General features: G+C 38.0%; 1 protein-coding gene across 4 annotated transcripts in view; it reads right to left on the bottom strand.

The window, feature by feature from the left end:
• The window catches only part of LOC118006405 (rapamycin-insensitive companion of mTOR), a 121,916-nt gene extending 108,924 nt beyond the window's left edge, over positions 1-12,992 (bottom strand). For all 4 annotated transcript variants that reach the window (XM_034999052.1, XM_034999047.1, XM_034999048.1 and 1 more), the window contains exons 1-2: positions 12,899-12,992; positions 12,680-12,727 (exon numbers count right to left, since the gene is read on the bottom strand). In XM_034999052.1, coding sequence (XP_034854943.1) covers positions 12,680-12,727; positions 12,899-12,947 — 97 coding nt within the window. In that variant the 5' untranslated portion in view covers positions 12,948-12,992. The remainder of the gene's footprint in view (positions 1-12,679; positions 12,728-12,898) is intronic.
• Positions 12,993-13,272: the final 280 nt, after the last annotated feature.

Here is a 13,272-nt window from a genome sequence, read left to right on the forward strand (position 1 = left end):
CAGGTTAAACTAATCTATGGTATTAGAAGTCAAAATAGTGGTATCCTTCGTGTGGGAAAGTAGTGCCTGGAAGGAGACAGAATGGGAGCTTCTGAGGTATTGTATACTCCGGGTTCTGATTATCCATGTGTTCAATTTGTCAAAATTTATAGGACTATACAATTATGACAAACATTTTTTGGATCTGTTTTCTTTAAATAAAAAATAATTTAATAACATTTACTGCTCTCACTTTATTATGCATTTTAACATGTAAACAGAGAAGGTTTAACAACTCCACAGTTTTCAAGGCCCTCAGTAACTTACCCCTACCTTACAAATCCAATATGAATACTGAAATCTATATCCTTATTATTCCTCTCTCAGTAAAATGTTTAATGCCTTTATTCATGCTCAATTCCTCTTCATTTAACCACATCCTGCTCTTTCAAAGTTATAACATCCCACTTTCTTTTATTTTTTCCCAGCTCACACTTACCTTTCCCTTCTCTCATCTCCCTTGTTTTAAACAACCACTAAAGAACACCTAATATCTATAGGTATTAAGTATAGATATGTGACAAATTGTGCCAAAATTGTAATAAATATTTTACAAACATTTTATTCACTCAAGTGTTATTTCCAGCTGAGATGAGAAAACATGCTCAGAAAAAGTAACTTGTCCAAACTCAGAAAACTTCTAAGAGGCAGGGTCAAGATTCAAATCCAGATCTGACTCTAAGGCCCATGCTCTTAGCTACAGAGCTAGACTATCTCTATCTTATGCAATTAGCATATTATTTAATGTTATTTTGTCCGTATTAGTCATATTTTATACCTTAGTATCTATCTTTATATAATCCTACCATCCTTGCTATATACATATATACTAACTCCATCAAGTCATACCTCACCTACCTTGAACTATGCTATGAGGCAATGCTATCTGGAAAGCAACCAGGATATAAAAGTAAGCATACCAAAAAATGGCAATAAAGACTCAAAGTATGTATCATCACCAAGTTTATTCACTACAGATAACATATATTATTGACAGCAGGGGTCCTTAATTCTTCCTAATCACAACCTATTTATATTTATTTTCCATATAATATTAACAAGTCCAGTTATATAGTTTCTATTTTATAGCACAGTAAAAGTAAAAAAAATAAAGGACTGCTAAATATAGGAATAATAGTTGCAATGTAAAGTGATAGTTGAGTATAAGAAAACAGCACATTAAGATCAAAAAGAGCAGTCCAATGTCACACAAGGTAGTAATAAATTGTCCTCCCCCTACCTCCAACGAAATAATCGACATTCATAATGACCCCAGCCAAAGAGAAAAAGTTAAAATGTAGTTGATATATTCTTCTTATTAAAGGAGAGAAATAAGCAATAGTTATAGAAATAATCATATCAAAAATGGCTAAAATGTACATTTCAGAGCTCAGCCAATAACCTGTTTCTTGAGGACTCCAAATCAACATTACTATAATATATAGCATACTCATTTAACCACTAATTATTCCAGCAATATGGCTTATCCTCTACTGTATTTGTTTTTAGAAAGATTACAAAGGGTTAAGTGCATGGGTTTAGAATCAAAAACAGTGAATGGGATCTGAATCATCGTACCTCTCTCTTTTACTGCCAGTATGACCTTGGGCTAGTTAGGCTCCCTCTGGCCCCACTTTCTTCATCAGTTACATAAGGATATTAAAACATATTTTCTAGAAATGTAGGATGACTAAATTAGATAATTTAAGTAATGTTTTTAACAGTTTCCAACATATAATAAAATTCAAAATATGGTAGCTGCTATTTTTTGTAATCAAAGACCATGTCTTCAACATCTAACAACCAGAACAATGCTAGACACATAGGCAGTACTCAGTAAGTAGCTGGTAACTGGCCTGTACGAGCAGAAAAGGGTAAGACTTTCTAATAGCACACACGGCAGTGCCCAATGTGAATAAACCTACTACTTTTATTTGTAAATATTTATAAAATAAAAATATGAAAGAACTAGGATCAATTACTGAGAAATGATTCTTTTATTAAATTTTGGCTACTTTGATATAGGAATTTCATTAACAAACTTAGCTGCTCAGCAAAGAAACAACTTTGAATAAGCTACCTATCAATGAAAGGTTTGAGTGATGATGGATGACATCTGTCAGATACTATAGAGAAGATCCCTGTTTTGAATGGTAGAGCTAATAAAATAACTTCTAAAGTAGCTTCCAAATATGCTTAAAAATAAACATAATATGTAGAGACACATACCTTCCCCAAATGCATTCATATTCAAGTATCCCAAGTGAACATTTACTTGCAATATAATTACTCATTTTAAAAATAATTACACTTTTTCTCTACAGTACCTTTAATACAGAAACAATTACTGATGTAAGTGAAAAATTTTTCCTAGGACTCAAAAATAAGTCTAAACTTTTTAAATAAAACAAAATAACTATCAGAAGAAACAATAACATAGCAAAAGGCAGCCACCACAGTTTATCCAAATTTTTTAACCTTCTCCTTTTTTATTTCCTTTTAAAGAGTAATCAGCATTGGGGCACGTGGGTGGCTCAGTTGTTAAGCGTCTGACTTTGGCTCAGGTCGAGGTCCCAGAGTCCTGGGATCGAGCCCCGCACGGGCCTCCCTGCTCGGCAGAAAGCCTGCTTCTCCCCCTCCCACTCCCCCTGCCTATGTTCCCTCTCTCGCTGTGTCTCTGTCAAATAAATAAATAAAATCTTTAAAAAAAAAAAAAAAAAGAAGAATCAGCATCTTTTTAAATGTCTTCCATTTCGCTAGGTAAAACAATACTATATATTTCTGTATTCAAAACAATGTTGAAACATGAACACGTAACACTGAATTCTCCCATGACAAAAGGAGAAAAAGGTTATTTTAAGGTTATTAAAATACACAAAGTGATTTAAACATTTTTAAGACTATACTAATCTAAAATTTAACTCATTAAAAAGTTGTAAAAACATGTTGAGAATTATTCTTACATGACATATGAAATCTTACATAAGAATTAATCTGACCTGCTTTGTACCAAGTTATGCCATTCAAAAGTAACATTAGAAATTACAAGCTACAGCAATAAAATTAAAACACAAGTCATTCTAAATAAAGTAGAAAATAGCTATTTGTATTCAAATAGTCCATTATCATGATTTTATGCTAATCATGTGATAGATATGATTAAAAACTTATCCACAACACATGGGAATAAAACGTTCCACAGTATTCCACCAGCCACCTCGTCACACACAAACTGCCATATAGCTAAATGTTAAGAGTTCACAGCTCACCTACCTCCAACCACTGGAGTCTTCTCACTCTTTCTGCAACTCTATTCCCTTCAGTTTTTCTTTTTTCTTTTTTTTTTCTTGGGGGAGGGGGCTGGTGGTGATGGTGGTGGTGTGGTGAAGGTTAGGGAGTATATTATACGGAATTATGAGTGGAGAAAAAACAGGGCAATTAAAAGTTTTAGTATATGAGGGATGAACATTAAGCATGGAAAGAATTAGCAATACTATCTTAAGATGTGATTTCTCGAAGTATGAAACTACAGATAAATATATATAGGTGCACACATCTAAAAGGAGTTAAATACGCTTTTATCTGGCAAGCTGTTCCTTCTTAGTAACTAAAAGTAAATTACTTGGCAGTCTTCTTTGTTTACAGCTTCTGTGTCTCTTCACTCTTTATTCATTATAAGAAACACATGAAATTACAGTGGATTCTGAACAAGATCGCTAAAATCCCTGCAAGTGGCAATTCAACTCTCATTTTGCTGCTTTAATATAAGCAATAATTTCCCCAGTATACCCTTTACCCAAATAACTAGAGGGCTGGGTAGGTTGTCAGGATTTAGCAATGAAATATTCCATATTTTTTAGAATGATTTTTATTTCAAATATTCTATCTCACTGTGAGGCCACATGTTTAAATTCTGAGTTCAGAAAATATGGTCATTTTAGTGTGGAAAATAACAAAAACACTACCCATCTCATTTATAATCTCTATTTCCAAACTGCATACATCTTGAAGTAAGTTTGATAACAAATTTACAGAGCCCTTTGAACATGCAGTATTAATGAAGGGGAAAGGAAACACATATATTACAAAACAATGGAAGAAAAAAAATCATTTATACTTGGATTTGGAATAACAGCCAAGCATTTATATACTCATAGTCACAAGCACACAATTATTTCACAATATGCCTAAAAGCTCTCAGTCCAGTCCTGCATTACCTTTAAAGGCCAGAAGAGCCCTACTTTGAAATATAAATAATCCTCAATAATTATGAGTTATATAATCACCAATTTTCCTCAACATTACCTTCAAGTACTGAATAATATGCCAGAAGTGTTAGTTCACAAAATTAAGTTACAATTTTTTTTTAAAACACTGATCCCGAGTTCTATCTATTCAAATGCTACCCTTTAATGCAAAAGTCTGACAGGTGTCAAGACTTCTATGAGGTCTTCCCTCTAAGCCATTCCTTACCTATCTCCTTTCTTTTTTTTTTTTCTGAATGCCTTCAGTTTTTGATTCCTTTAAAAGGACAATTGGCAGGTTCTTCTTATACTGCTATCTTACATTATGCCCTGATACAGGTATATCCCAAGATATGCCAGAAGCCAAGAATTGTGCCTTCCTAATTCACAATACTTAATAACCCAATTATATAATATATGGATCAAAAATATGCTGACATTAACAAACCACTATAAATCCAAATCTTCAAAATATTGGAGTAAAAAAATGGCAAAGTAATTAAAAGAGCCAAATTCTTGAAAATCCAGGTAATTAAAAAACTGTCTTGTGTCTTTCTTACTAAACTCAACTGACTCCATAAATAGGGTATGTTCAAAGCCTCGGCATATCCTCAAATTTATATTTTATATAAATTTCATCATTACCAGGTACGTTGCTCAGTTTATGCAATCTGCCTGGCTCAAAGACTTTGTAAAAGGAATTTTAAGAATGTACTTAAGTTTAAATTCTCTTTCAATCCTCTGACTTGGGATATATGTTATGTTTATCTAGTTTTACACAATTATTTTCAATTTAGTTTGGTATCTGTATAATTTTAGAAGTAAATTCATTGTAGAGATAAAATTTTAAAGTAGCTATTCAGCTTTAACCTGGCCACACTAACAAAAAAGCACAGATAATACAAAACAATGGATGAGCCAAAAAGCATTAACAGTCAACTCTCAATTATTCGCATGTGGATTACCTAATATATATTTTAACCTATTTATGTTGGCTACTCTAACAGTATTTGCTCAGGAAATAAAAATTGATGCTAATAATTCACTTAAAAGAAAAGACACATCAATCTATTGTAGGGGAGGAAAGAATATAAAATCTTCCCAAGCCACATATAAATAATGCTATTTAGATTATGTAATTTAGCGCTCTTCCATCATTATTCACCTTTTTATTAAGTGCAGGTAAATGAGAGTGGACTGTATTTAGCTTGGTGATAGTCAGAGATACAGATACACAGGCATGCAAACCATTCACTCACCCCACTGTGCTTTTCACAGCCCTATTTTCAGTAGCCTGAGACCTGGGAGGGGGAGGAGGCAGCAAGTCACTGCAGATGATCACTTAAAAGGAAATTGAGAGTTGACTATAATTTACATTTAAAGTGCTATGAAATACCATCACTCCTACATGTATTCATTACTGTTTATGGGAATACTTCTCACAGTGATTTAACAAGGCTGTAATGCTTTCTTTTTAACCTTTCAATATCCCAGAAACATGGTGATAGCTGAGGATCACAGAGACGGAAGGTGACAGTGCTACACGTGTAACGGAGTATGCATTTTAGAGATCCAGGAAACTGAAGCACAGAGAGATTAAACAGTATGCCAACATCATCCTTAGATTAAGGAAGAGTAGGACTGAGTTCTCCGGACACCAACTTCAATGCTACAGTCTCACAGTTTCTTCAACCAAAACTCCCCTCTTGGCTTCTGAGATCATAGTCTTGCTAGTTTTCTTCTCTTGGCCACCTTCTTCTCATTTTTTGATTCTTATGCTATGACACTCTCATCAGCTCATCCTCTAGCCCTCAAATCTTTAGCTCTTCTCCATTTACATTCTTCCCTGTCTCAACGCCCTATGCAGAGAACAATCAGATCACAAGTTTAGAACCCATTCAAGTATTTGCAGCTACCTTTTATACATCTCTGATTGACTTAATCACCTGAAATTCAAAGTGCAAAGCTAAACTCATTATCATCCCTCCAAAATGGATCTCTTCATTTCATGGCACCATCAATCTCACTGTCCCTCAGGACTGCAAACCTAAAATGTTCTTTTACTTCTACTCTCCTTAATGCTGTACCCTCCATTTCCCATCTCTCTCTCCATTCTGACATTCAATAAGTGCTTCAGTTATTATTATATGATAGATGCTGGGGAAGCTTAAGATCCAGTGAGGGAAAAACAACTGGACAAAGAACTTAAGGCAATGAGAAGTGATATTTAGAAAGGAACAAACAAAAGTGGAAAAGCAGAGGAAGAAGCAATGAATTCCCACTGGGATGATTTCTAGAAGTTGCATTTGACCTAGACCTTAAAGAATTCGGATTTCAATAAAGAGTACTGAAAATGAAATTCTAGGCAGAGGAAACAACCTGCACAAGGTCAAGTAAACAGAAACTGCATGCCATATGCAAGGAATAAATCATTTTTGTCTAGAGCAGATTCTCAACCAGGGGTATAACACAATCTCCAAGGGGAAAGAACAAATATGGGGAGGTAGGTGCTTTGGACTTGCGAACTTTCCCCATGCCCTCTGAAAAGCACTGTGTGTAAAGAAGGAAGAGAGTGTCTTACACAAGTAAACTCTGCACAGAGGCTGACAGAACAGTATGATTAAGACAGTACAGAAGATAATTTTGGAATAAATCATAAAAGGCCTTCAATGCCAAGTTAAGAAACCTGGACTTTATTCTGTGAGCAAAAACGAGCCAGGGAAGTGTGAGTATGAGTGTGTTTTGTTTTTTTTATTTAAGGGAATGGTAAGATCAGATCTACATTTCAGGAAAATAATCCTGGCAATCGTATAGCAGAGAAAGTGAAAAAAAGGTGAAAGAAAAGATTTTACATCATCCAAATGAGATAATAAAGATGTGAACAAGCCCAATGACAATGGAATAAGAAAGACTAGATTCATTAGATATTTCACAGGCAAACTGAAGGAACATGGCACATGAACAAAGATAAACTGTAGGTCTCTAGCTTGATTATTACAGAGGATGGTGGTGGTAACTAAAGGGTGAAAAGGGAATATGCTTTGGGGTGCAGAGTTTTACACATCAGCCTTTTCAGATGAGTAGCAGACACATAATGCTAATATGTTTTGCAAGCTTAAAAGAATGAGTCTGAATAAAAATGTAATTATCATAACCATTTCAGCACATGGATTTTTTTTTTTTTTCAACTCATGGATTTTTGAAGCCCTCAGTGAAAAGACTGTTCAGGTACATAGCATATAGCACCGTAGGAGAGAAGAAAAGATCAAGGACAGAACCTTAAGGTCCCCTCGCTTAAGGAGCTGGAAGACCAGGCGGGAACAGAGAAGGAGCAGCACGAGAGGTAGGAAAAGCAGCAGGAGAATATTTCACAGAAGTCGAGTAAAGACGTGGTTTCAAGAATAGCGAAGCGTAGTGCCGACAAACGCATGATCTGCAGTCAGTCGCTCACTAATCCTATGACCCTGGCTGAATTACTTACCTGAATTTCAGACCTTTGGAATTTTAAAACCTATATCCTCATCTGTAAAAGAGGGATAAAAAGAGTACCTCAAACAGTTATTAAAGATTAAGTGAGATAACATATTTTAGAGCCTGGAACAAAACTATTAATACAGTAGTAGTTCTAAAACAGAATGGGGAACTTAAAAATGCCTATGAATTTTGCATGAGATTACTAGCATCCTTTAAAAAACTATTTTCAGTACACGGGGAAAGCTGTGCTTAGAAGACTATAGTCGTTAAGGAAGAAAGCTACAGAGTGAGGATGAACTATTCTTTCCTTAGAGCGGATGGAAAAACAGCTACTTTGTAATCTTCATCTTTTATCTTTCCACACCTCCCACCATCATCCCATGCCTGGGATAGTACCTGATCCATATGAAGGATACAACAAATGATTACTGAACATGAGAAAACTTCCAATAGGAAGGAAGAAATGAAGAAAGGGATCTCAGTTCTACAAAGAATCTTAGAAGAAACAGTATTAGGAGCATAAAATTCCTTTCCAGGTTAGCCTTGAAAAGGAACAGAGATTCTGTTTATTCCCTGACTCAGGGAACCAGAAGATAAGTATGTATAAAATATAAAGGGGAAAAGACAGGCACACCTGGCTGGCTCAGCAGGTAGAGCATGTGACTCTTGATCTTGAGGTCCTGAGTTCAAGCCCCACATTGGGCACAAAGGTTACTTTAAAAATTAAATAAAGGGGAGGAGTCAAGGGAATTCACATTAGACAGCTTTAACCTTCTTAATAAATATAAGTTCTCTGCACAGTGTAGGAGTATTCCAAAGTCAGTTTGACAATCTGAAGAAAACAAATTAGTTGATTACTCCATCTCAATATATATGGACCTTCATTTCTAACTCCAACATCCTGGTCTAGTTCCCCACCATTTCTTAGATTACAGCAGCAGCTTCCTAAGGCAGCTCCTTTTCCTGCTGACTTTTACCTTTCCCAAGGTGTGGTACAGTCTCTTGCGAGCCCATGTTTCCTTTCATTATGTCTACCACTATTCTCATGAGAAGTCAACCACTCTGAAGCTGCCTCTAAACCTCTACCCACCAAACAATTCATCATTTTCTCCTCTAGGCTACTTCTGGGTCCTTGTACAGTTGGTTACTTAATTTATCATTCCATATTGCAATCACTTTATTAATATCTGTTCCAGTAAATTCCTGAAAAGGGGAATAATATCTTCCTTATCTTCATTCCTCCAGCACTTAATTCAGCATTTAGTAAATAATAGGCATCCAGTCAATGTGTGTTTTGTCTAACTGAAGTCAGCGATTAAACAACATAAGTAATCTGCTCACTAGATAAAAATCAGAAAACAAAAAGTAGTGTTCAAATCTGCATCATTCAGATAACCTTCCTTTTCTAAGTATTAAACAGCAACTAAGACAGTCAATTTTTGTATTCTTTCTAAAGGAAAAGGAAAAGAATTGGATAATAAAAAAATACAAAACTCAATACTTTTAAATAAATTCTAATAGTTAGATTTGAATACAGGTTTGTCCATGTCCTGAAAATTCACTTTGAACACAATCATTAAATTACTGTACAGTAAGAAGGACTTACACAGGAAGAATACTCTGTGTCTTTTCAAGTTATTCAGTACCAGAAATGTACTATGAGACTGATTAAAAAACAGGCTATCCTTGCAGTGGAAGTGACTAAGGGAAGCATTTTGATTTCAAAATAGATATTGGCATGCAAAACAGAGAGAGTATTTAAATTATATCAATAGCAAGTATCAGGGACTTTCACAAATTAAGTAGAGTAGTTGTTTGAACAAAACTGAAAGCAACAATCAGCAATAAGTTTACTGTGCGATCTACTGCAATGAAGTTCCTAAACTAGATCAAAATTAGTCCACCAACAATTTTTAATTGAAGTACACTATGTATGAACTAACTACCAAAACCAAAGCACGTAGAACTCTCCTGGGCCTCAAGAAGCTTGCAAGGCTAGCCAAATCATTATTACTAAGAAATTTTCTGGAGTCAGAGAAAAATTCTAAGGTTCTATAAAATAAAATACTACATTATATCTTAAGTACATATAATACTCTTTGCTTAGACCTAGTTTACTGGTAATCTCACAGAATACTTCTTTACAGTTGTTATACTCAAGAACTCTACCTCAGACAGACTATACCCAATTAATAATGTCTCAAAAAAATGAAAGCCTCAATACCGTAATTCCTCATTAACAAGTTTATAATGTTCAAAACAACTGAAATATTTTAAATGCGATATAAATAATTTTTATTTCATACTGTGGGATGACAACTACATTTAGTTAACATCACTCACAAAATTATCAGCTCCTGTACTGAGTATTTTAAGCATTAGTTCATTTACTTCTCACATTCTTAATAACCCTTTGAAGTTATCTCTTTGAGATGAAGAAACTAAGAGTTAAGCAAGGTCAAATACCTTGCCCCACATCACCTAACTATTAAGTATCCCAGCTGAGATTGCAACACAGAACTATCCGACTGTACAGTCTGATCTCTTTTCACTATACATTGATGGTTCCTTTAGGAATTAGAACCACCATTACCTCTACTTAACAATGAACTTTGTGAGATAGCTACACAATGAATTTCTCAAAGGTTACATAAAAAGAATTAAAATGAGAGCAAACACTGCCTTCGCATTAAAAACTTGTAGTTTTGGTTACCCCAATCTTTATCTAAAATGTACTGTAATCCAATCCACAACCAGCTGCCCTTCAGCAGCAACCCAGACTGCCCTACAGTTCTCAAACTATTACTAAAGTGTAATTCCTTGTGAACTTTCTTCAGGTTAGAGCCACAAGACTTCTTTGAGCCACAAACCTTCTTTTAATAATGAAATGTCTGTCAGAATAGCAATTCCTTGAACAATAATAGCTTCCCTATATTATAAATTACTTTTTTATTCTCATATAGCCTCTCTTACTTGCATATGCCTTTTGCAATCAATTTCACTTGGCTGTGTATATTCCAAACTAAACTATATTTTATCAGTGCAAGCAGAAATAGCATTTTTCTGCTTGCTGCATTATCCTAAAAACACCTATGGACAATGGTGTTCACAAAGTGCTCAGAAAATATAACATTTTAAATAGTAAACATACAGACTTATCTGTGCACTTGAATAAGTTTGAAGTAAATCAAAGGTATCAATTTGTATATTTTTTAACAAACCAAAATTCTGATACCAACCACAGAAACTACTATATATATAGGAGCTCAGCAAACTCAACCTAAAGCACAAATATAACTTATTTCTAGCACCACATCCAAACAAGCTTTTAATGAGAAAATTAAGACAGAAGATCTATCTAATAAGTGCTCTTTAAACCATCTAAACACATACGCCCACACAGAAATTAAATCACCTAATAAAGTACATCTGTTACAGAACTCAAATACTAATTTTGAACCCTGTGGGAATTTTGTTTTTGTTAGGAAATTTACTAGAAAATCTTTTCCCACATACATCTTATATAGATTTTTCATGTGTGTTTTATATAGTCACGTTTCCAAACTGTTACACAAAAGTCAAAAGCTTTACATCTTCTACACTATCTGCTGAAAAAAGTTCCAATTTAGTGCAGAAACCCTCTGCCTGTTAACACCAGCACTTCATTCGCCCAACAAAGTCCCTGAACTTTCAGAATAAAATATTCTTACAAAAATGTACTCTTGTAGCTAAACAAAAAGTAGCTGTTTAGTTTATAACAGTTTTCTTACACTATGAAATACAAAATACAACAAATTAGACAATGCACTATGCTTTAAATACCAGAGATGAGTCTCAACAATGAGCCCGCGTCTGACAAATACTTTAGATAAGTCATTACGTCAAGTAGAACATAGGTTAAATTTTTTAAATTTTTAATGAAATGTTTACGACTTTTCTTAACTTCCCGAAGTGTTTTTCAGATCTCAAAAAGGAAACTGACTGTACAGCTGAACCAGCTTACACTCTATGCTACAGCCGGTGTGAAATATGACTTCTTCGGAATCAGTAGACCAAATCCTGTTTACCGTGGAAGAAAAAAGAAAAACCTTGTATATAACTACTGTATCTCCGAGATATTGTCGAATAAACTCCAGTACGGTGACTAAGAGAAGATTCACTGGCCAGTAGCCGGATTAGATCCTTAAAAACACAACCGCGGGGTTCGCCCAGTTCCGAAGGTGTAAACAAACCCGTCGCCACTGCAGAAGGTAAACAATGAACCTGCAGCGAGGGTGAGGGGGCGGTCTTTGCCAACTACAGTCCCAGCCACCCGGGAAAGGGAAACGGGAATGAACTACAGCGCAAATCAGACACTTAGCCATAGTCACCCATTCTAGGTTTCACTACCGAGTTATCAATGCTGCGGGTCCCCCAGGGCGGTGGGCAAAGAGAAAAGCAGTCACGCAGGCAAGCAAGAACCCAGCAGGTCCGGCTTCTGCTCGGGGGGACGGGGAGGGCAGGATGTGGTCGCTCTTCCCTCAGACATCCTCCGGCAACCTAAATAACAGCCTCTACCTCCCGCCGGCCGCCTCCAGGCGAATGGCTGCACGAGCTCCAGGATGGGAGTTAAGCCCTCCCTCGGGGGCCCAGAGAACCCAGAGGGTAGCCCGCTCCGCTGGGTCCTGCTTGGCGTTCCCCGGCACCCGCCGCACCCACAGGCCGGGAGAAAGGCGCGGGGCGAGGCAAGCGGGCACCGGGAAGGGGGATGGGTCCCGGGAGGCTGCCCGGGGCTTGGCTCCTGCGGGCCAGCAGGCGGGGCTCGGCTCTGCCTCCCGCACCCCCGCCAGTCCCGTGCGGGGCCCGCCCCTGCCCCCGGCCCCCGACCCCCGGCTCCTCCCCAGCAGCGTGCCGTCGCCGGCGCCCGCGGCGCCCCGCGTTACCTCGGGTCAGATCCAGCGGGACGTTCTCCTCGCCGCTGTCATTCCGCCCTGCGCGAAACAGACACACAGCTCCAATTAGGATTCGCTCGCAGGCCAGCGGCGGCAACCCTGGCTCGGGCCAGCGCCCCTAATCGCTCCCCCAGCCCAGGGCCAGGGGGAGGCAAGGGCCAGGGGTCGCGGGCCCCAGGCGGTGGGGAGTGAGGGTTGCAGCGGGCTTACCTCGTATTCGGAGGTTCTTCAGCGAGCGGCCGCGGCCGATCGCCGCCATATTGACGGGTTTCAGTCACAACACCGGAAACCTCGCCCAATCGCGCGAGAACCCCTTCCCCTCCCCGCGCGCCGCGCCCGCCCCCCGCGGCATCTCCCCCGCCCCTTCGCGGCGGCAGGCGGCGGGTGGTGCAGGCTGTACCCGGGGCGTGGAGGGAATGCGGTGCAGACCCGGGGTGTCCGTGGGGCTCGCGGCGTGCGCACCCGTCCGCCTCCCTGGGAGCCCGAGGTCGCGGCTACACGCCTAACACTTCGAGAGCAAGTCGGCCGGGAGGCGGCATTTCCCACGAGGGGAATCCCATTGATGGGAGTTTGCAGCGTGGAGG

The sequence above is a fragment of the Mirounga leonina genome, unplaced genomic scaffold (genome assembly GCF_011800145.1).
Source record: "Mirounga leonina isolate KUSES-001 unplaced genomic scaffold, KU_Mleo_1.0 Mir_96, whole genome shotgun sequence".
NCBI classification, from domain to species: domain Eukaryota; kingdom Metazoa; phylum Chordata; class Mammalia; order Carnivora; family Phocidae; genus Mirounga; species Mirounga leonina.